At 41.3% G+C, this 20,206-nt stretch overlaps 1 protein-coding gene and 1 long non-coding RNA gene across 2 annotated transcripts; both read left to right on the top strand.

Annotated features, from left to right (window-relative positions):
- The first annotated feature begins 1,819 nt into the window (after positions 1 to 1,819).
- LOC136425190 (uncharacterized) lies at positions 1,820 to 13,875 on the top strand. Its single transcript, XM_066413986.1, has 15 exons — positions 1,820 to 1,870; positions 2,187 to 2,328; positions 3,352 to 3,527; positions 3,939 to 4,016; positions 4,347 to 4,488; positions 5,836 to 6,029; positions 6,806 to 6,947; positions 7,170 to 7,342; positions 8,181 to 8,322; positions 8,809 to 8,990; positions 10,102 to 10,248; positions 10,518 to 10,659; positions 11,996 to 12,162; positions 12,631 to 12,777; positions 13,723 to 13,875. Exons 1-15 carry the CDS (start codon positions 1,820 to 1,822, stop codon positions 13,873 to 13,875), a joined length of 2,178 nt encoding a protein of 725 aa, XP_066270083.1.
- Positions 13,876 to 14,097: 222 nt separating this feature from the next.
- LOC136425114 (uncharacterized) lies at positions 14,098 to 15,263 on the top strand. Its single transcript, XR_010753982.1, has 3 exons — positions 14,098 to 14,276; positions 14,705 to 14,854; positions 15,128 to 15,263. It is a non-coding gene; the product is annotated as an uncharacterized lncRNA (long non-coding RNA).
- The last annotated feature ends 4,943 nt before the right edge of the window (positions 15,264 to 20,206 follow it).

The raw sequence follows: 20,206 nt of genomic DNA, 5'->3' as shown, positions 1-20,206 counted from the left end.
TTTAGAAAGGTTGAATCGCGTTAGAACAAAACGTTATGTACAGATACACAAATAGAACAGGACAAGGACAAAAAATCGTTAAGCAACCTATTCGATGAGATTTTTAGTATAAAGTTAAAGGCTAGCTAAAAACCTTATCAGCGCCAACTGATGGGGCAATTACAATATTCAATACCAGCAAGATACAAAAACGGACAGTAGAGTTACTAGCTGTTCAGAAGGCGGAGCATGTATGGCAATGCACTGTTCATATAACAGTCAGTTCGGCCATATTGAGGGTCAAGTTTATGTGACGACCGAGTTTACCGGTCACTGATTTTGGTGGTAATAGATGCTGGAATTGTCCGGATCGAACAGATTTCTTAGCAGAAATTGTTTAGAAATGTCTGTCAGAGTTCTACGCCGTGAGCTGAGATTGGCAGCCAAAGATTAGGGCGGGCAGCGGTGTATGATGTATATTCAGCACCCATGGTAACTCAAGGGGCTCTAGCTCTTCTTTGGACTTTCTCAATTCTATCACTTAACGTCTTAGGCAGTCCGGGGTGCCCCAAACCGAAGAGGCATTTTCCACAATTGGCCGAATGTACACCGTGATAAGGCCCTCAATGGAAAGATGGAAATGTATAAAAGCCCTGTTCGAAATGAGGCTGTCAATACGTTCATCGTGTTGGTAAATCACAGTGATTTAGGTTTCTTACAACAACCTTGAAAATATTACCTGGCCGACGTTTCGAAAGGACCTCAGTTTCTTTCCTTAGGGCAGCCTGAGTGGACTGTTATTATCTCCATGAAAAATTGAGATTTTTTTTCATGGAGATATTGTTTTGAGCGTGTTTTCGTGTGTGTTTGCGTGTGTGTTTGTGTGTGTGCCCGGATGCTTAAAGTTAGCATAGCTTCAAGATGGATTGTAATGATATTTCGTATGTGGGCAGGTGTTTGGAGAACAAAGGTCAAGGTCGATTAGGGGCCCCCTGGTATATAACACTGGAACTGCATTGCTATTTCAAAAATCTTCCAAGGAGAATAACTGAATAAAGGAACGACAGATTTACGTGTTATTTCATAGGTAGCTCAGACAGAGATGTACACAATGAAGTGCATATTATGAAAATTTGGACTGAATGTGCATAAGTGATGAGAAAAATCTATATTTCTATTCTAGGCATGCTGTGGCAGCTTACATCTGTTAGTAGCGAAACTGGGTCGAATATTCCCAAGGGGCCCAACAGCTGGTGGTCAAAACACAAAGGGATATACAACCCAACCTGTATACTTGTGTTTGATATGTGGATAGCTTAAGTGTTACTTGATATGAAATAATGCAAATTAGCTTCTAATTTGCATAATTCATGAGGTCATTCTAAAAACCCACTCCATTCAATGGCAAGACAGTTAAAAATGCAACATATGTAACTGAGCAACAAAGGGATTTCGATAGTAAAACGTTATGCAAATGAAGATCTTATTTGCATATTTAATGAGAAAATACTGTAATTCCATATTGGTAGATAACTGGAATGTCATACTTGTGGCATTATGTGACAGTGAACATAGTTGAAAATAAATGTGGGCCTAATTTGCATCATATATATTTCATGGAGATTGGAGGTCTCCGAACTCTTTTTATCACTGCAGCAACATCGTCATACGTCATACTATATCGACAGGAAAAATATTTTCAAGGTTTATTGAAAAATTAGCCCCCGCCAAGTTGAGCTTCCACGGTATATCTTCAGGAAAGAGTTAGTGCTATATTTGCTTCTTAATTTACATTGTATAACGAAAAGCAACCGTTGCCTTTCAGGTGGATTTAGGTGAGATGAAGGGCGTCATGGGCACCATCATTCAGGGTCACCCCACTGACATGCGGGTGATATCATACAAACTCCAGTACAGTATGGATGGGATTACTTGGACGACATTTGCCGGCAATGAAGGCTCAGAAATGGTATCAGAAACATAAAGATATTACCTTTTTTCCACCAAACATTATATTTCGTAAACATTGTATAAATCAGAGCGGTTTTGATCTTTTCCCTCAATCTGCGCTATTTGGGCTTTGGACGGATTGTGCAGAAACTCTTTCGTCATTGATAATGATAAAAATCGTCTTCTAGATCTAGAGCTGAATAAACGATACTACATAGAAAAGTGAAAATCATCTAAAGTATCCGTTTACTTTTTAGGTTTTTCTAGGCAACGTCCACCAGAGTACCCCCGTCACGAACCTACTGGACAATTCAACTGATGCCCGTTATGTGCGTTTCCTGCCTCAGACCTGGTATCGGCACATGGGCATGAGAGCGGAGATTGTGGGCTGTGACGCCAGTAGGTTTCAACACAGATGAGATGTGTCTTAACATTCATAATATCTTTAAATAAAACTGGAATGCTTGGTACAGTCCTGCCCTTAATCATTGTAGAACAATAGGTTGGAACGATAAGCATTACATTTTTCATGTAACCTAAGGATATTAAGTTTATTGCAAGTTCTTACTCGGATGCAAGTACATGTAACATGAAGAAAATGAAGGACAGATACTGGGTAACAAATAGCTTGTGACTACTCTTGTCTAAGTATTGACACTATATTCTAAATTATTGGGTTCGACTTCTTTTTCCGAGACAGTGGACGACGAATGACCCCACTTTTTCTGTAATGTGTAGGTTTCGTGATGTTAGAGGGGAGTAGCTTTCTTTTTGTCTGTAAACGTGGAGAAATTTGGATGGAAGTTGGTGGCCTCTATAAACAGCTTTTTTTTCTTTGTTTCGCGATGGTAGCCGGGGTAATTTGAAATGAAATATGTTAACCTACAGTATTTACAAGTTCTTTCGTACACAGGTAGGTTCAAGATAAAAAAACAGTACGGTATCTAGCCTTTTCTAACGAACATCATTATGCACGTTTGTGTTATGAGAGCGATGAATCGTAAGTTGCATAAAGTTTGTGAAATACTGTCTCCTTTGAGGGGTGATTATAAGGCGTGAAACTACCTTAAACACGTTTTTGCCTTTGCATGTCCTACAAGCCATAGCTGTATCGTGTTTGTGTAACGGTTGGGGTATTTGACCGAGAACTCAGAGGTCCTGAGTTCGAATCCCCTCACATGCCACCCTGTTGTGCCCTTCGGAAAGGCACTCTACTCGCGTCAAGTAGGTGCAAAATTGGTACCTGACTTCGGTTGGGGAGGTAAAAGATGGTGAAAGGATAGGGTAGGGCCTTGATTCCCAATATTGTGCCATAGACAAAATTGTTGTTTATTGTTGTTGTTTGTTGTTTGTTTGTTGTTTGACCCTACGACCCCAAAAGGGCTATAAGACTACTTTTACCTTTACTGTTTTATCTCGCAGCATGTAGTGATCCGCTTGGGATGGAATCTGGTGCCATACCTGATGACAGCATCACTGCATCCTCGCACTATGGTACTAATACTGAGCCTTACCGCGGGCGGTTAAACGGAGTTGCTGGTGTAGGTGGCTGGAGAGGTGGCTGGACATATAACTTTAACATCGGACAGTGGTTGCAGGTAGTCATACATCTCCATTAACGAAACAATTGTGTTCTGTAGATTAGCTCCATCTTGGAAAAGTGGCTGCTCCCTGTCAACATGTTCATCGTGTTTGTAAATCACAAAGATTTAGCGGTTATTACAACAAAATCTTGAAAACATTACCTAACCGACGTCTCGGTAACTCTTTGATTGTTTTTTTGAAAACCCATTTAGCCTGAATGGATTGCAAAATCAGTTAGATTTATGTCAATATCTCCTAATTTCAGCATACAGAATATGTTTACGTCTGCTTTCTCTCCGTCTTCTTTTACAATTTGTTTTTTTGTTTTATTTAGATCTCCATTAGTGTTAATTTTTCATACATTTCCCAATATTACGTATGGAGTTCCCAAGTTCATAACGAAAACCACGTGAATTGCCTTTTAGGTGGATTTAGGTGAGATGAAGCGCGTCACGGGCACCATCATTCAGGGTCGTCACACCACCTTCAATGGCCCCAATTTTGTGCGGTCATACAAACTCCAGTACAGCACAGATCGGATTTCTTGGAAGATTTATGCCTTAAGCAATGGATCAGAAATGGTATGTGAAAACTTAAGATATTGCTTTGTTTTATTACTTAGATCAAACAAAATACCATAATATATTACATTTTTATAAAGCAAAGCGGTTTTGATCCAACAGTTTTATCTGGGCTAGTGATAATCAGCCTTAGACAGATTGTACAGAAACTATTTAGTTATTGATAGTGATAAAGATCTCCCCCTTCTAGATCTAGACCTGAATTAACTATAACATACAAACGCTCATCTTAAATATCCGTTGACCTTCAAGGTCTTTCCAGGGAACGTCGACAAGGATACCCCTGTCACGAACCTACTGAACAACCCGGTTGATACCCGTTATGTGCGTTTCGTGGTTCAGTCCTACCAACAGGACGTCGCCATGAGGGCTGAGATTCTGGGCTGTAACATAAGTAGGTTATAAACCTAAACAAGAGTCCGTAGGACACAATTCTCCGTGAAGTATTTATAGTATGTACAAGTATTGACCCACACAAACTTTGCATCTCTGCACAGTCCAAGTAGTGTTTTAGAGCAAGTAAAGAAAAAGTGTTTGTTTATCTTTTTCTTTCAATACAGGAGTGGTCAACCTGCTGAAAAGTATGTTTTTACAGCATGACATAGATGGGATCTAGAAATTCCGGGAAAAGTCACAAAGTTAGATCTAGATGGCCCCTTTTCAATTATCAACGAACCATTCAGCCTTACAACTAAGATGTATCAGAAATCACAAATATGCAGTATATCCTCTTTCCACAATTTATTGCAGGCCGGCCTGATCTATAGCTATCAAGCTATTTGCAATAAAAAAGGCTAATTTATATTATCGTAACATTTCACGAAGGTCAAAGGTCACCGGATCTAACCACCCGGAAGTGACACTGGCGCGGGCACTTTTCTGAGAGATATTCCTCAACAATCTTTCATCCCCTGCGTAAACTTTTTACATTGTCACAGCCTCCGTATTATAAACTACAAGTGTGGTAAGTTTGAAGGTCCAGAGATTTCCCATTTTTACACTGTGCGTAAAAGTGCATCGTCCGTCCCGTGCGCACATACTGTAAGCGAGTTGCGAGTGGACAAGGCATACTTAATACACAGACTGGAGGTCACTCTACACATGTTCGCAGCTAAAACTCACAATTCCCGTTGCCGCATTGGTATGTAACTTGGTATATCGTTTGCTAGGTTGCGTGTGGTGATGCACGTTGTCTTTTTTTCAATGTAACAGTGACTATACGATCACAGCAAGTAAGGAAGATTTATACCCCGTATCTGCCTGAAGTATTCCAGTCATGCATAACGGATTATAACATGGTCCCTATGGCAGGGCAGTGGGACATAGCATTAATTATAGGGGTGCAATTACGATATTGGATTGACGTTTAAAGTAGTTATGGTGTAACAAAGCTATTGTGCATCACCACGCCGAACCAGGCAAACGATATGCCAAGTTACACACCAGTGCGACGACGGGATCGTGAGTTATAGCTGCGAACGCGCAAACAAATACATTCCCAATACTCCCAGAAGGAGGTCACACCTCCTCCCCGGAGTAATGAGATGATAACATCTTTAGTGGAATGTATAATTCCTTCTTTTCGATAATAATCAATGTAGAATGGAAACGATGAAAGATGAACGTTTCATCGCGTAAGGATGGGAGCAATACAGTATTTGGTGTTACAAGTAAAGTTACCAGCATCGTAGATGAGAAACACTCTCTTTGCTAATATGGTTTCATCTACCTAATCCCCCAGCTGCAGTCCTCCTCCCAGCCTGCCCACGTATGCTTGGGGTGGAATCCGGTGCCATACCTGATGGCAGCATCACTGCTTCTACGCTGCACAGTCCAGGTGCTGATTACAGCCCTTACTACGGGCGATTAAATGGAGTCGCTGGTGGAGGTGCCTGGGTACCCACGCCGCGCAGCGTCGTCGGACTATGGTTGCAGGTAGGCATACATATTCTTTAATTGCACAATCGTGTTTTGTACATAGCTTATTTTGGAAGAGTTACTTTTTTTTATTCAATACGTTCAATAGGTGGCTGATTGAAAGGTACAAGAGACAACCACAATGATATTTTCCTGGTCGACGTTTCAGAAGCTTTATGTTGTGCTGTTTGCCCCGGGAGTTCATGGATTTGCTGTAGAGAGAATACCTTGGTGTAAAATTAGTAAACGTCAATGTTGTCTAATTGCAGCCATTAGAATGTCTTTTAAATCGAGAGATAGGTAAATCTGCCCTTCTTGCCTCTTTTTTTTTGCAATCTTTAAAGAAAAACAACTATTGATTTCAGGTGGATTTAGGGGAAGTGAAGAGCGTCATGGGCACCATCATTCAGAGTCGACGTAATCACGGCCACTATGTGACGTCATACAAACTCCAGTACAGCACAAATCGGATTACTTGGACGACATATGCCGGCAGCGATGGATCAGAAATAGTATGTGAAATATCAAGAAATTTCTTTTCATTTCTAGATTCATTTAAACAAAATACCACAAATCATGGATGTTCTCCTGAACAATTTATGTACAAAGCGGTTTTCATTCATTAGTTTTATCTTCGCTATTAATAATGGGTCTTTGACGGATTGTACGGAAACTATTTGCCACTAATAGTGATAAAGATCTTCTTCGTCTATATCTAAGATCTAGAGCTGAATAACTATACTTTACAGAAGAGTAGAAGAAAACCTCATCTAATGTATCCATTAACCTTCCAGGTCTTTCCAGGCAACCTCCACATGAATAGCCCTGTCACGAACCTGCTGAACAACTCAGTTGATGCCCGTTATGTGCGTTTCGTGGTTCTAACCTGGATTCAGTCAGCTGCCATGAGGGTGGAGATTGTGGGCTGTAACACCAGTAGGTTATAGACCTTCATGAGATGTGCCTAAACATTCCTACCAACTTTAGATAGAATTCATTATTCATTCTCATTCATTATCAATTTGGCATACAAATATTGAAAGATGAACGTTTCATCGCCAGGGGATGGCAACAATACAGAATAGCTGTTACAAGTTATCAGCATTGTGAATCGGAAACAATCTCTTTGCTAATATTTTCATCTACCTCATCCCCTAGCTGCAGTCCTCCCCCCAGACTGTCTATATATGCTTGGGATGGAATCTGGTGCCATACCTGATGAAAGCATCACTGCTTCCTCCTCGATCAACGGCAAACCTTACAACGGGCGGTTAAATGGAGTTGCTGGTGCCTTTTTCCCCGCGATCAGCATCATCGGACAGTGGTTGCAGGTAGGCCCACGTATTCATAAATTGCATAATCGTGTTCTGTATTTTGCTCCTTTTGGAAGAGTTACTATTTTTTAGTCAATACGTTCAACAGATTGCTGAATGAAAAGAATCTTTGGTTCTTACAACACAAGGATAAATTTACATGGTCGACGTATCAGAAGCTCCTCAATGTCCATCCGCAGATGAGCCTGATAAGAATGTGCAGCAACACCCCCGGCGGTCCAAATTATCGGCCAGGGAAAACCTTTTTGAAGTTGTGATGTTTGACCTGGGATTTATTGCATTTGCTGCGAGAATACATTAACGTTAAATCAGTAAACGTCAATCTGGCCTAATTTCAGCCTAAAGAATATGTCTTGAAGAGATAGGTAAATCTGCTCTTCTTGCTTCTTATTTTGGAATCTATAAAGAAAAACTATTGCCTTTCAGGTTGATATAGGCGAAATGAAGCGCGTCATGGGCACCATCATTCAGGGTCGGCATAATCATGGCCACTGGGTGACGTCATACAAACTCCAGTACAGTACAAATCGGATTACTTGGACGACATATGTCGACAGCGATGGAGCAGATATGGTATTTGAAAAAGCAAAATGCTACTCTTTGTTTAATTTAAAAAAAAAGCATAAAATGACAAAGCATGGAATTTTATCTTGACATTGTATAAAGCAGAGCGGTTTAGATCCATAAGTTTTATCTACGCTATTGATAGTGTGGGTCTTGGATGGATTGTACAGAAACTATTTGGTCACTGGTCCGATCATCTTCTAGATCTAGAGCTGAATGAACTTAACTATACAGAAGAAACCCTCATCTCAAGTAAACGTTTACCTTCCAGGTATTTCCAGGCCCCGTCTACATGAATAGCCCTGTCACGAACCTACTGAACAAGTCCGTTGATGCCCGTTATGTGCGTTTCGTGATTCAGGGCTGGAGTGGGGCACAGGCTATGAGGGCGGAGATTGTGGGCTGTAACACAAGTAGGTTATAAACCTGAATGAGATATGGCTTAACGTTCCTGACATCTTTTTAAACTTAAAACTTAACATAGAACTTAAAAATGGGATTTAGAAGTCATTCTTTTCCATATTCAGTGTATAAGGGAAACGTAATGAAGGGAATGGAATATAAGAATTCTATCGCGTAATGATGGGAACCGGCTGGCAAGTAGTCTTTATAATGTAGCATTAGGTACTTACATGGCCTTTCCACTAGAATAATTGTATTGTAAGACTTAATCGAATGGTTTGATAAATTAAAGGAAGTCCAGAGTTTGGTGAACAGCTATACAAACTTTTTTCAAAAATTCTGACAATGATATAAACAGCCAGGGGACTTCGGAACGGATGTGTAAGGGTAGTTATGCACATGACTAAATAAATAAGGAACTACACACAGATAGGCAAGTATTTGAAATAGGAAGCAGAAATCTCTTTGCAAATAGATTCATATTCCTGTTCCCTCAGCTGCAGTCATCCCAGTCTGTCCGCATATGTTTGGGATGGAATCTGGTGCCATATCTAATGAAAGCATCACTACGTCCTCGTTCCATGGTGTTGGTTCGGAGCCTTACCGTGGACGGTTAAATGGAGTTGCTGGTGTAGGTGCCTGGAAAGCCATGGACAACATCATTGGAGAGTGGTTCCAGGTAGGCACACATATTCATAAACTAAGCAATCGTGTTCAGTGCATAAGGAATTGATTATGTTTTTTTTCAAACAATGTCACCAACATCGCAGCCAAATTATAAAAAGGCTGAATTGCATTAGAACAATACGTTATGTACATATTCACAAATAGAACACGACAAGGACATAAAATCGTTTAGTAACCTATTTGATAAGATTTATAGAATGAAGTACAAGGTTAGCCAAAAACCTTATCAGCGCCAACTATCTAAAAACATGGGGCGATTAAAACACTTCAATACCAGCGAGATATAAAACGGACAGTAAAGTTACTAGGTGTTCAGAAGGCGGATCATGTATGGTAATGCACTGTTCATATAACGGTCAGTTCGGTCATATTTAGGGTCAAGTTTATGTGACAACCGGGTGTGCCGGCCACTGATGTTTCCTCTAGTTGTTGATAGTAGATGCTGGAATTGTCCGGATCGAACAAGTTTCTTAGCAAACATCTCTGTCAGTTCGAGAGCTGAGAGTTGGTAGCACCAGATGAGAGAAGGCAGCGGTGTATGATGTATATTCAGCACCCAGGATAACTCATAGGGTTCTTCTTTGGACTTTCTCAATTATATCATTTAATGTCTTAGGCAGTCCGTGGTGCCAAATCGAAGAGGCATCTTCCAAAATTGGCCGAATGTAGAAGATTTACACCGTGGTAAGGTCCTCAATGGAGAGATGGAAATGCATAATAGCCCTATTCGAAATGCAGCTGTCAATACGTTCATCATGTTGGTTAATCACACTGATTTAGGGTTCTTACAACAACCTTAAAATAATTTACCTGGCCGACGTTTCGAAAGGACCTCAGTTTCTGAGAGCCTGTGTGGACTGTAACTATCTTTGCAGCAGCACCACCGTGCGTTCGTAAATATCGGACAGGAAAATATTTTCAAGGTTGTGATATTTCGAATTAAGGTTTTACCCATTTGCTACATTGAGGATAATTTATTACAAAATTATCACTCGCGAATTTGGCCTAAGTTCAGCTTCCACAGAATATCTTCAAGAAGGAGTTAGAGCTAAAATTGTTTCTTACTTTACATTGTATAACGAAAAGCAACTGTTGTCTTTTAGGTTGATTTAGGTGAGATGATGGGCGTCATGGGCACCATCATTCAAGGCCACCCCACTGACGATATGCGGGTGACGTCATACAAACTCCAGTACAGTGAAGATCGGATTACATGGACAACATATGCCGGCAGCGATGGCTCAGAAATGGTATCTGAAATCAAGATATCACTTTGTTTTCTCTTTTAATTAAAGAAAATGCCACAAAGCATTATTTTTTCCTGAATATGTTATATAGCAGAGCGGTTTTGATGTATTAGTTTTATCTGCGCTATCAATAGTGCGGGTCTTGGGCGGATTGCACAGAAACTATTTGGTCATTGATAGTGATCAAGATCTTCTAGAGCTAGAGCTGAATAAACTATACTATATAGGAGAGTAGAAGAGACCCTCATCTAAAGTATCCGTTTAACTTCCAGGTCTTTCCAGGCAACGTCGACAGAAGTACCCCTGTCACGAATCTACTGGACAACTCAACTGATGCCCGCTATGTGCGTTTCCTACCTCAGACCTGGTATCGTGCAATCGCCATGAGAGCCGAGATTGTGGGCTGTTACGCCAGTAGGTTTCAACACAGATGACATGTGCCAAAACATTATGATATATTTAAGTTAATCGGGATGTTTGATTAATCCTTTTCCTTTATCATTGTAGAATGATAGGACGAAACGGTGAGCATTACATTTTTAAGACATTTGTAACCTAATTAGGATGGAAATAGTCCCACAGGTAGTCTTCTGTAATGAACATCATCATGCGCGTTTCTGTTATAAGCCTGGTGGATCGTAAGTTGCAGAAAAGTTGTGACTTTCCCTCTCTTTGAGGCGTGATGGTAAGGCCTTTGTAGACGTCCTATCTCACTCATAACGCAAAATAGTTAAGTATAATGTCGATTATTTTTTGTCGAAGATTTCCATTTTTACCAGTGACACGGAAAATCCAGGAGCTCTGTATGTATGTGTCGAGAAACCCCAGGTTTTGTTGAGCTTGGGAGTTTTGATTTCGGTCTCTTTAATGCGCAAGTCTTTTCCGCCGATGTTTGTAACTCGGAAAATTATGTGGCATAAAAAGCAAGACTTCTCTTTTCGTCAGCTGGTGACTTAACAGTGACATTAAAAAATAGTAAAACGGTAAGGCAACCCCGCTGCTTCGCCATCTGGATCAAATTTCGTGGATACTAGGGCCCGAGTTCGAGCCTAGGGGTCGACTCCAGCTTGGACATGTTGTAAGGGATTGCATTCGTCATTTCGGATGGCGACGTAAAGCCGGCGTGTATGAGGGAGCTTAAGGCATTAGCCTCAAGCGTCAAACATCAGCGCGTAAAAGAACCCAACATTCTTATCAAGAAGAGTAGGGGTGACCCGGCGTGCTTGGCCAAAAACGCGAGCCATAGCGAAGCCGCATGAAAATACCACGAGCTACTTGAAAAGCATCATACTTCACCTCAAATGAGGATGCCTTGAAACGAACAACGAATCACAGTACCTAAACATTCAAAACAGAGCATTTGACGTTAAATATAGCTTATCTTACATGTATCTTACATTGTATTTTGAGACCTATTGTTAGCCTTCCTTTTAAACATCTCATGTCCTCCCAGACTTAGTTGCATTGTTTTCGTGTAACGGTAAGGGTATTTCACCAATGACCCAAAGGACATAGGTTCGAATTCCCTGACATGCCACCATGTTATTCCCTTGGAAAAGGCACTTTCATCGCTCCACGTACGTGAAAAATTGGTACCTTCCGTTGGGGAGGTAAAAGGCAGTGGAAGGAAAGGCTAGGGCTTCACTGACAACAAATATCGCTCCATAAACACGGTGGGTAAGACACCACTGCCCCTACTGCCCCAAAACGGCTATGGGCCTACCTTTACCGTTACCATTTTACCCCCCAGCATGTAGCGATCCACTTGGGATGGAATCTGGTACCATACCTGATGGCAGCATCACTGCATCTTCGTTCCAGTCTGTGGGTACCGAGCCTTACATCGGGCGGTTAAATTCACTCCGCGGCTTTGGCACCTGGCTATCCAAGTACAGAACCATCGGAGAGTGGTTGCAGGTAGGCATACTTTTCATTAACTAAAAAATCGTGTTCTGTACATGACCTCTCTGCTGGAAAATTGACTTTTTATCGGTGAACAAGTTTATCACTATATATATTAGTTTTAACAGTGAATCATAGGGATTAAACGGTCCTGCCAATACCGCCATAAAATGTTTACCTTGCCAATTCCTTAGTTTCCTTCATGGATTCATCAGGACAGACTTATTAGATTGTTTTTCCATATGGAGCAGTCCCAAATTACGGACAGGAAAATCTTCCAGAGTTTGTGATATTTTGAGCAGACATTCCATGCATAATTACCGCATTGAGAACATCTATCTGCATAATCACTTTTCGTCAATATACTAGTCTAGTTTCAGCCTACATGTTTGTCGTCAAGAGATCAGTAAATCTACTGCCCTTCTTGCTTCTTCTTATGCATTCTACAACACAATAACCAACTTCATGTGTATTGAATTTCAGGTGGATTTGGGTGAGCTGAAGCGCGTCATGGGCACCATCATTCAGAGTCGCGCCACTTACGCCTCGTGGGTGACGTCGTTCAAACTCCAGTACAGTACAGATCGGATTACTTGGACAACATGTGCCGGCAGCGATGGATCAGAAATTGTATGTAAAAGATCAAGATATCACTTTTTTTTGTGTTTTAATTCTTAGATTAAACAAAGTTTTGATTTTTCCGAACATTTTGTATAGCAGAGCGGTTTGATTCATTAGATTTATCTGTACTATTTAGAGTGTAAGTCTTGGACGGATTGTACAGAAACTATTTGGTCATTGATAGTGATGAATACCTTCTTCGTCTAGATCTACAGCTAAATAAACTTAACTATATAGAAATGTTGAAGAATCCCTCATCCGACCGCTTGAGGTCCGTTTGGAACTCAGGCGTGTATAAGTGTGTGCCAAGTCAAGATCTTTCGTCGGAAAAAAGCTCCTTCCATGAGTTTGTTTAATGTACACGTCTTACAACTTCTTACAATTTTTTACCGAAATTGGCTTTTTGTAGAAGTTGTACTCTAAAGTTTGCGCGTTTCCCGCTGGGTCCAAACGGACCCCAGATGATTTTGAATTGTTTATTGTGTAATATGAAGGAAAATTCTGTCCAACAACAGAATTTTGTTCTAATTACTATTATAGCATCACGTTAGTGTTTCGTAGAGGAGTAAGATACCGGATTTTTAAAGAATAAATGTAGCATTTTAGTGTAAAATGGTTTTTTTATTCATTTTGTATAAATCATCAAAATAAGAGATGTGAGTACTAATTCGTACCCTCAAAACATATCAGAATATCCTTAATAGATCAATTGAACATTATATCAACAGAAATCATAAAAATAGCCAATAGGGAAGATGCTTGTGATTGGCTATGGTGTAAGTATGTGTGTGTCTTTGTGGCAGGCTATGATGCATAATTAGATGAATGATTCTTTATTTTTCACATATATTTTAGTGTTCCTTAAACAAAAACATTCTAATGCTATCAGTATGCTTTTGGAAGCGATATCATCTATCGGTCGGATGAGGGTTAAAGTATGCGTTTACCTTCCAGGTCTTTCCAGGCAACGCCGAGAGGAATACCCCTGTCACAAACCTACTGAACTACCCAGTTGATGCCCGTTATGTGCGTTTCCTGCCTCAGACCTGGACTGGGGACATTGCCATGAGGGTGGAGATTGTGGGCTGTAACTCAAGTAGGTTATAAACCTAGATCAGACGTGTCTAAACATTCCTAACATCTTTAAGTAGAATCTGTAATTCATTATTTTCCATAATCAACGTAGAATGAAAATTTTGGAAGATGACCTTTTCATCACGTAAGGATGGGAACATGTCAGAATAGTTGTTACAAGTGAAGTTACCAGCATTGTAAATGGGAAGCACTCTCTGTACTAATGGTTTTATCCACTCGATCCCCCAGCTGCAGTTCTCTCAACCTGTCCACATATGCTTGGGATGGAATCCCGTGCCATACCTGATGGCAGCATCACTGCGTCCTCGCTCCACATTGACAGTAATTTCGGCCCTAACTACGGGCGATTGAATGGAGTCGCTGGTGGAGGTGCCTGGTTACCCAGGTACCAAGCCATCGGACAGTGGTTGCAGGTAGGCATACATCTTCATAAATTGCACAATCGTATTCTGCACATTAGGTATTAGTTGGAGAAACGACTATTTTCTGCCTATTCGTTCATCATGTTACTGAATGAAAAGGATCTAGGGTTCTCACAACATACAACCATGAACATATTAACATGGCAGAATTTCGGGATTCCTCAGTTTTCTTCCTCAGGGGAGCCTGATAAGAATGTACCGCACCTTGCAGCAACGCCACCATGCGGTCCGAATTATCGGCCAGGAAACCCTAATAGAAGTTCCGATGTTTTGACCTGAGATTTAATGCATTTTCTGCATAGAGAAAGACAATATGACCTTACTTAGCCCACAGTGATTGCCATCGATAAGTGAATCTGCTGTTCTTGCTTCTTATTTTGCATTCTATACCAAAATAAATCATGTGAATTGGCTTTTAGGTGGATTTAGGGGAAATGAGGAGCGTCATGGGCACCATCATTCAGGGTCGCCCTACTTTGGATAACCAATGGATGACGTCATACAAACTACAGTACAGTACCAATCGGATTACGTGGACGACATACGCTGAGAGCAATGAATTAGAAATGGTACCTGAAAGTTCAAGATTACTCTTTGTTTTTATACTTAGATTAAACACAATACCACAAAGGATTTGTTTCCTGAGCATCTGATATAGCAGAGCGGTTTCGATCCATTAATTATGTCTGCGCTATTAATAGTGTGGGTCTTGGACTGATTGTACAGAACCTATTTGATCATTGATAGTGATGAATATCTTCTTCTATATCTTGGGCTCAATAAACCATACTATGCAGAATGATAGAAGAAGCCCTCATCTAATGTATCCGTTTACCTTCCAGGTCTTTCCAGGCAACGTCGACAGGACTACCCCTGTAACTAACCTACTGACCAACCCAGTTGATGCCCGTTATGTGCGTTTCGTGGTTCAGTCGTACCATAATAACATCGCCATGAGGGTGGAGGTTGTGGGCTGTAATACCAGTAGGTTATAAACCTAGATCAGATGTGCCTAATCATTCCTAATATCTTTAACGTCATTTTCCATATTCTATGTTTAAAGGAACCTTTCTATAGAAAGAAATATCTAGCCAAGGGACTTTAGAACTGATGTGTAAGGTGGTTTTGCAATTGAGTAAATAGATACTTAAATATATAAGGAACTATACACACATATAGGCACAAGTATTTGAATAGAAAACAGAAATCTCTTTGTAAATAGATTCATCTACCTGTTCCCTCAGCTGCAGTCATCCCAGTCTGTCCACATATGTTTGGGATGGAATCTGGTGCAATACCTGATGAAAGCATCACTGCATCCTCGTTCCATGGTGTTGGTTCGGAGCCTTACCGCGGACGGTTAAATGGAGTTGCTGGGGTAGGTGCCTGGATAGCCGGGGACAGCGTCATTGGACAGTGGTTCCAGGTAGGCACACATATTCATAAAGTAAGCAATCGTGTTCAGTACATAGTGAATGTTTATGTTTCTTCAAACTATGTCACCAACATGGCAGCCAAGGTTTAGAAACTTTAAGGCTGAATTGCGTTAGAACAATACATTATGTACATATTCACAAATAGAACACGACTAGGGCAAAAAAATCGTTTAGCAACCTATTTGATGTGATTTCTAGTAAAAGGTACAAGGCAAGCCGAAAACCTTATCAGCGCCAACTATTTAAAAACATGGGGCAATTACAATATTCAATACCAGCAAGATAAAAAGGACAGTAGAGTTACTAGATGTTCAGAAGGCGGATTATGTATGGTAACTCACTGTTCATATAACGGTCAGTTCGGCCATATTGAGGGTCAAGTTTATGTGAAGACCGAGTTTGCCGGTCACTGATGTTTCCTCTAGTTGGTGGTAGTAGATGCTGGAATTGTCCGGATCGAACTTATTTCATAGCAAACGTCTCTGTCAGAGTTCCAAGTCGTGAGCTGAGAGTTGGCAGCCCAAGATGAGAGCAGGCAGCGGTGTATGTGTATTCAGCACCAACCATAACGCATCTAGGGGTATATTCTTAGGACTTTCTCAATTTCATCATTTAGGCAGTTCGGTTTGCCCCAAACCGAAGAGGCATATTCCAAAATTGGGCGAATGTAGGAGATATACACCGTGATAGTGGGCTGTTACGCCAGTAAGTTTTAACACAGATGACATGTGCCTAAGCATTCATAATATCTTTAAGTAAATCGGGACTGTTTGATTAATTCATTTCCTTTATCATTGTAGAATGATAGGACGAAACGATGAGCATGACATATTTAAGACGTACGTAACCTAAGGATGGAAATAGTCCCATGCGCGTTTCTGTTATGAGCCTGGTGGATCGTACGTTGTAGAAAAGTTGTGACCTTCCCTCTCCTTTGAGGGGTGATGGTAAGGCATTATGTAGACGTCCTATCTCACTCATAACGCAAAATAGTTGAGTATAATGTCAATGATTTCATTGTCGAAGATTTCCATTTTGACCAGTGAGACGAAAAAATCAGGAGCTCTGTATGTATGTGTTGAGAAACCCCAGGTTTTGTTTAGCTTGGCAGTTTTGATTTCGGTTTCTTCAATGCGCACGTCTTTTCCGCCGATGTTTGGAACTCGGAAAATCATGTGGCATAAAAGTCAAGACTTCTCTTATCATCAGCTGTTAACAGTGACATCAAAAAAAATAGTTAAGCGGTAACGCAACCCCGCTGCTTCGCCATCTGGATCAAATTTCGTGGATCCTAGGGGCCGAGTTTGATCCTAGGGGTCGACTTCAGCTTGGACATGTTGTGAGGGATTGCATTCGTCGTTTTGGATGGCGACGTAAAGCCGGCGTGCATGAGGGATCTTAAGGCATTAGCCTCAAGCGTCAATCCTCTTCACGTAAAAGAACCCAATATTCTTATCGAGAAGAGTAGGGGTGACACGGTGTGCTTGGCCAAAAACGCGAGCCATAGCAAAGCCACATGAAAATACCACGAGCTACTTGAAAATCACCATGCTTCACCTTAAATGAGGATGCCTTGAAACGAACAACGAATCAGAGTGCCTAAACATTCTAAACAGAACATTTGACGTTGAATACAGCTGATGTTACATGTCTTTCACATTGTATTTTGAGACTTATTGTCAGCCTACCTTTTAAACATGTCATGTCCTCCCAGGTTTAGTTGCATCGTGTTTGTGCAACGGTAAGGGTCCTGGAGGTCCTGGGTTCGAATCCCCTGACATGCCACCCTGTAATTCTCTTTGAAATTGCTCCTTCATCGCTTGACGAAGGTGAAAAATGGGTTCCTGATTTCGGTTAGGGAGGTAAAAGGCAGTGGAAGGATAGGGGAGGGCTTCAATACCAAATATCGCTCCATAAACACGGTGGGTAAGACACCACTTCCCCTACTGCCCCCAAACGGCTATGGGCCTACCTTTACCGTTCCTATTTTACCCCCCCAGCATGTAGCGATACACTTGGGATGGAATCTGGTGCCATACCTGATGGCAGCATCACTGCATCCTCGTCCTACAGTCCCTCTTACTACGGGCGATTGAATGGAGTCGCTGGTTTAGGTGCCTGGATACCCGGGTACGGCGGCATCGGACAATGGTTACAGGTAGGCATACATCTTCATAAGTTGCACAACTATGCATTAGCTCCTAGTTGGAGAACCGACTATTTTGTTCAATTCGTTCATCATGTTACTAAATGAAAGGGATCTAGGGTTTTTCACAACATACAACCATGAACATATTAATATGACAGTATTTCGGTAACTCCTCAGTTTTCTTCCACCGGGGAGCCTAAAAGAATGTACCGCTCCTTGTAGCAACGCCACCATGCGGTCCGAATTATCGGCCAGGAAACCCTATTCGAAGTTGCAATGTTTTGACCTGGGAGTTCATGCATTTTGTGCATAGAGAATACCTTACTGTGAGACCGGCACACGTCAATATGACCTTATTTAACCTACAGAGATTGTCTTCGATGAGTGAATCTGCTGGTAATGCGTCTTGTTTTGAATTCTATACCCCCCAAAAAACTACATGTGAATTGGCTTTCAGGTTGATTTAGGGGAAATGAAGAGCGTCATGGGCACCATCATTCAGGGTCGCCCTGACAGAGACAAGCGGGTGACGTCATACAAAGTCCAGTACAGTACCAATCGGATTACGTGGACGACATACGCTGAGAGCAATGGATTAGAAATGGTACCTGAAAACTCAAGATAACTCTTTGTTTTTAAACTTAGATTAAACACAATACCACAAATGATTTGTTTTTTGAGCATCATATATAGCGGAGCGGTTTCGATCCATTAATTTTGTCTGCGCTATTGATAGTGTGGGTTGTACAGAACCTATATGGTCATTGATAGTGATAAATATCTTCTTCGATATCTAGGGCTCAATAAACTATACTATGCAGAATGATAGAAGAACCCCTCAACTAAAGTATTCGTTGACCTTCCAGGTTTTTCCAGGCAACGTCGATAGAAGTACCCCTGTAACTAACCTACTGAACTACCCAGTTGATGCCCGTTATGTGCGTTTCGTGCCTCAGTCCTGGCTCGGGTACATCGCCATGAGGGCGGAGATTGTTGGCTGTAACACCAGTAGGTTATAAACCTAGATCAGATGTGCCTAAACATTCCTAACATCTTTAAGTAGAATCTATAATTCATTATTTTCTATAATCGATGTAGAATGGAAATTTTGAAAGATGACCTTTTCATCACGTAAGGATGGGAACATGACAGTATAGTTGTTACAAGTAAAGTTACCAGCATTGTAAATGGGAGGCACTATTTGTACTTATGGTTTTATCCACTCGATCCCCCAGCTGTAGTTCTCCCAGCCTGTCCACATATGCTTGGGATGGAATCCGGTGCCATACCTGATGGCAGCATCACTGCATCCTCGTTCCAATATGACCCTTACTACGGGCGATTGAATGGAGTCGCTGGTGTAGGTGCCTGGATACCCGAGTTTCACGCCATCGGACAGTGGTTGCAGGTAGGCATGCATATTCATAAATTGCACAGTCGTATTCTGTACATTAGCTCCTAGTTGGAGAACCAAATATTTTTCTGCCAATTCGTTCATCATGTTACTAAATTAAAAGGATCTAGGGTTCTCACAATATACAACCATGAACATATTAACATGGCAGAATTTCGGGAACTCCTCAGTTTTCTTCCTCAGGGAAGCCTGATAAGAATGTACCGCTCCTTGCAGCAACGCCACCATGCGGTTCGAATTTTCGGCTAGGAAAACCTATTCGACGTTGTGATGCTTTGATCTGGTAGTTAGTAGTTTTGAGGCTACCGGGAGTCAGATGTGACGTCATATCATACCAGTGGCAAGGGTAGGTTAGGGTGACAGGTGGATGTTAGGTGACGTCATCGTAACTTCTGCCACTGGCCAGGGTAGTGTGGCAGGTGGCAGAAGTTGGTGCTGTTTTTGATCTCGCAAATGTTGCCTTTCCAGTTTGGTTCTTTTCTTTGCAATCTATAAAGAAAAACAGCTACTTGTGAATTGCCTTACAGGTTGATATAGGCGAAATGAAGCGCGTCATGGGCACCATCATTCAGGGTCGGCTTAATCACGAGGATTGGGTGACGTCATACAAACTCCAGTACAGTACAAATCGGATTACTTGGACGACATATGTCGGTAGCGATGGAGCAGATATGGTATTTGAAAAAGCAAGATGCTTTTTTTTTTGTTTAACCCTATCAAGACCGTTTTTTTTAACACTTCTTGGACGGTGGGGGGGGGGGGGGGTGCTCATTCGCGGTATGTTGTATCATCACCAAATTTGCAGGGAGTGATGTACACGTCAAGTTTTATAATTTTTGTAATTTCCGTGACGTTATGACGTAATATGACGTAATTATGACGTCATCGATGTTATCTTATTGGCTCAATAGGGAATTCCCAT

The sequence above is a fragment of the Branchiostoma lanceolatum genome, chromosome 19, assembly GCF_035083965.1.
Source record: "Branchiostoma lanceolatum isolate klBraLanc5 chromosome 19, klBraLanc5.hap2, whole genome shotgun sequence".
Lineage (NCBI taxonomy): Eukaryota > Metazoa > Chordata > Leptocardii > Amphioxiformes > Branchiostomatidae > Branchiostoma > Branchiostoma lanceolatum.
Note: the sequence above shows the minus strand (reverse complement) of the source record. Positions and strands in the feature narration are given on the sequence as shown.

What these genes read in the sequence shown, in the direction of transcription:
- LOC136425190 (XM_066413986.1), top strand. Translation starts at nt 1,820, where the DNA reads ATGAAGGGCGTCATGGGCACCATCATTCAGGGTCACCCCACTGACATG. An exon ending in GTCACCCCACTGACATGCGG is followed by an intron (nt 1,871 to 2,186) that starts GTGATATCATAC and finishes TTTACTTTTTAG; the next exon opens with GTTTTTCTAGGCAACGTCCA. An exon ending in GCAGCGATGGCTCAGAAATG is followed by an intron (nt 10,249 to 10,517) that starts GTATCTGAAATC and finishes TTTAACTTCCAG; the next exon opens with GTCTTTCCAGGCAACGTCGA.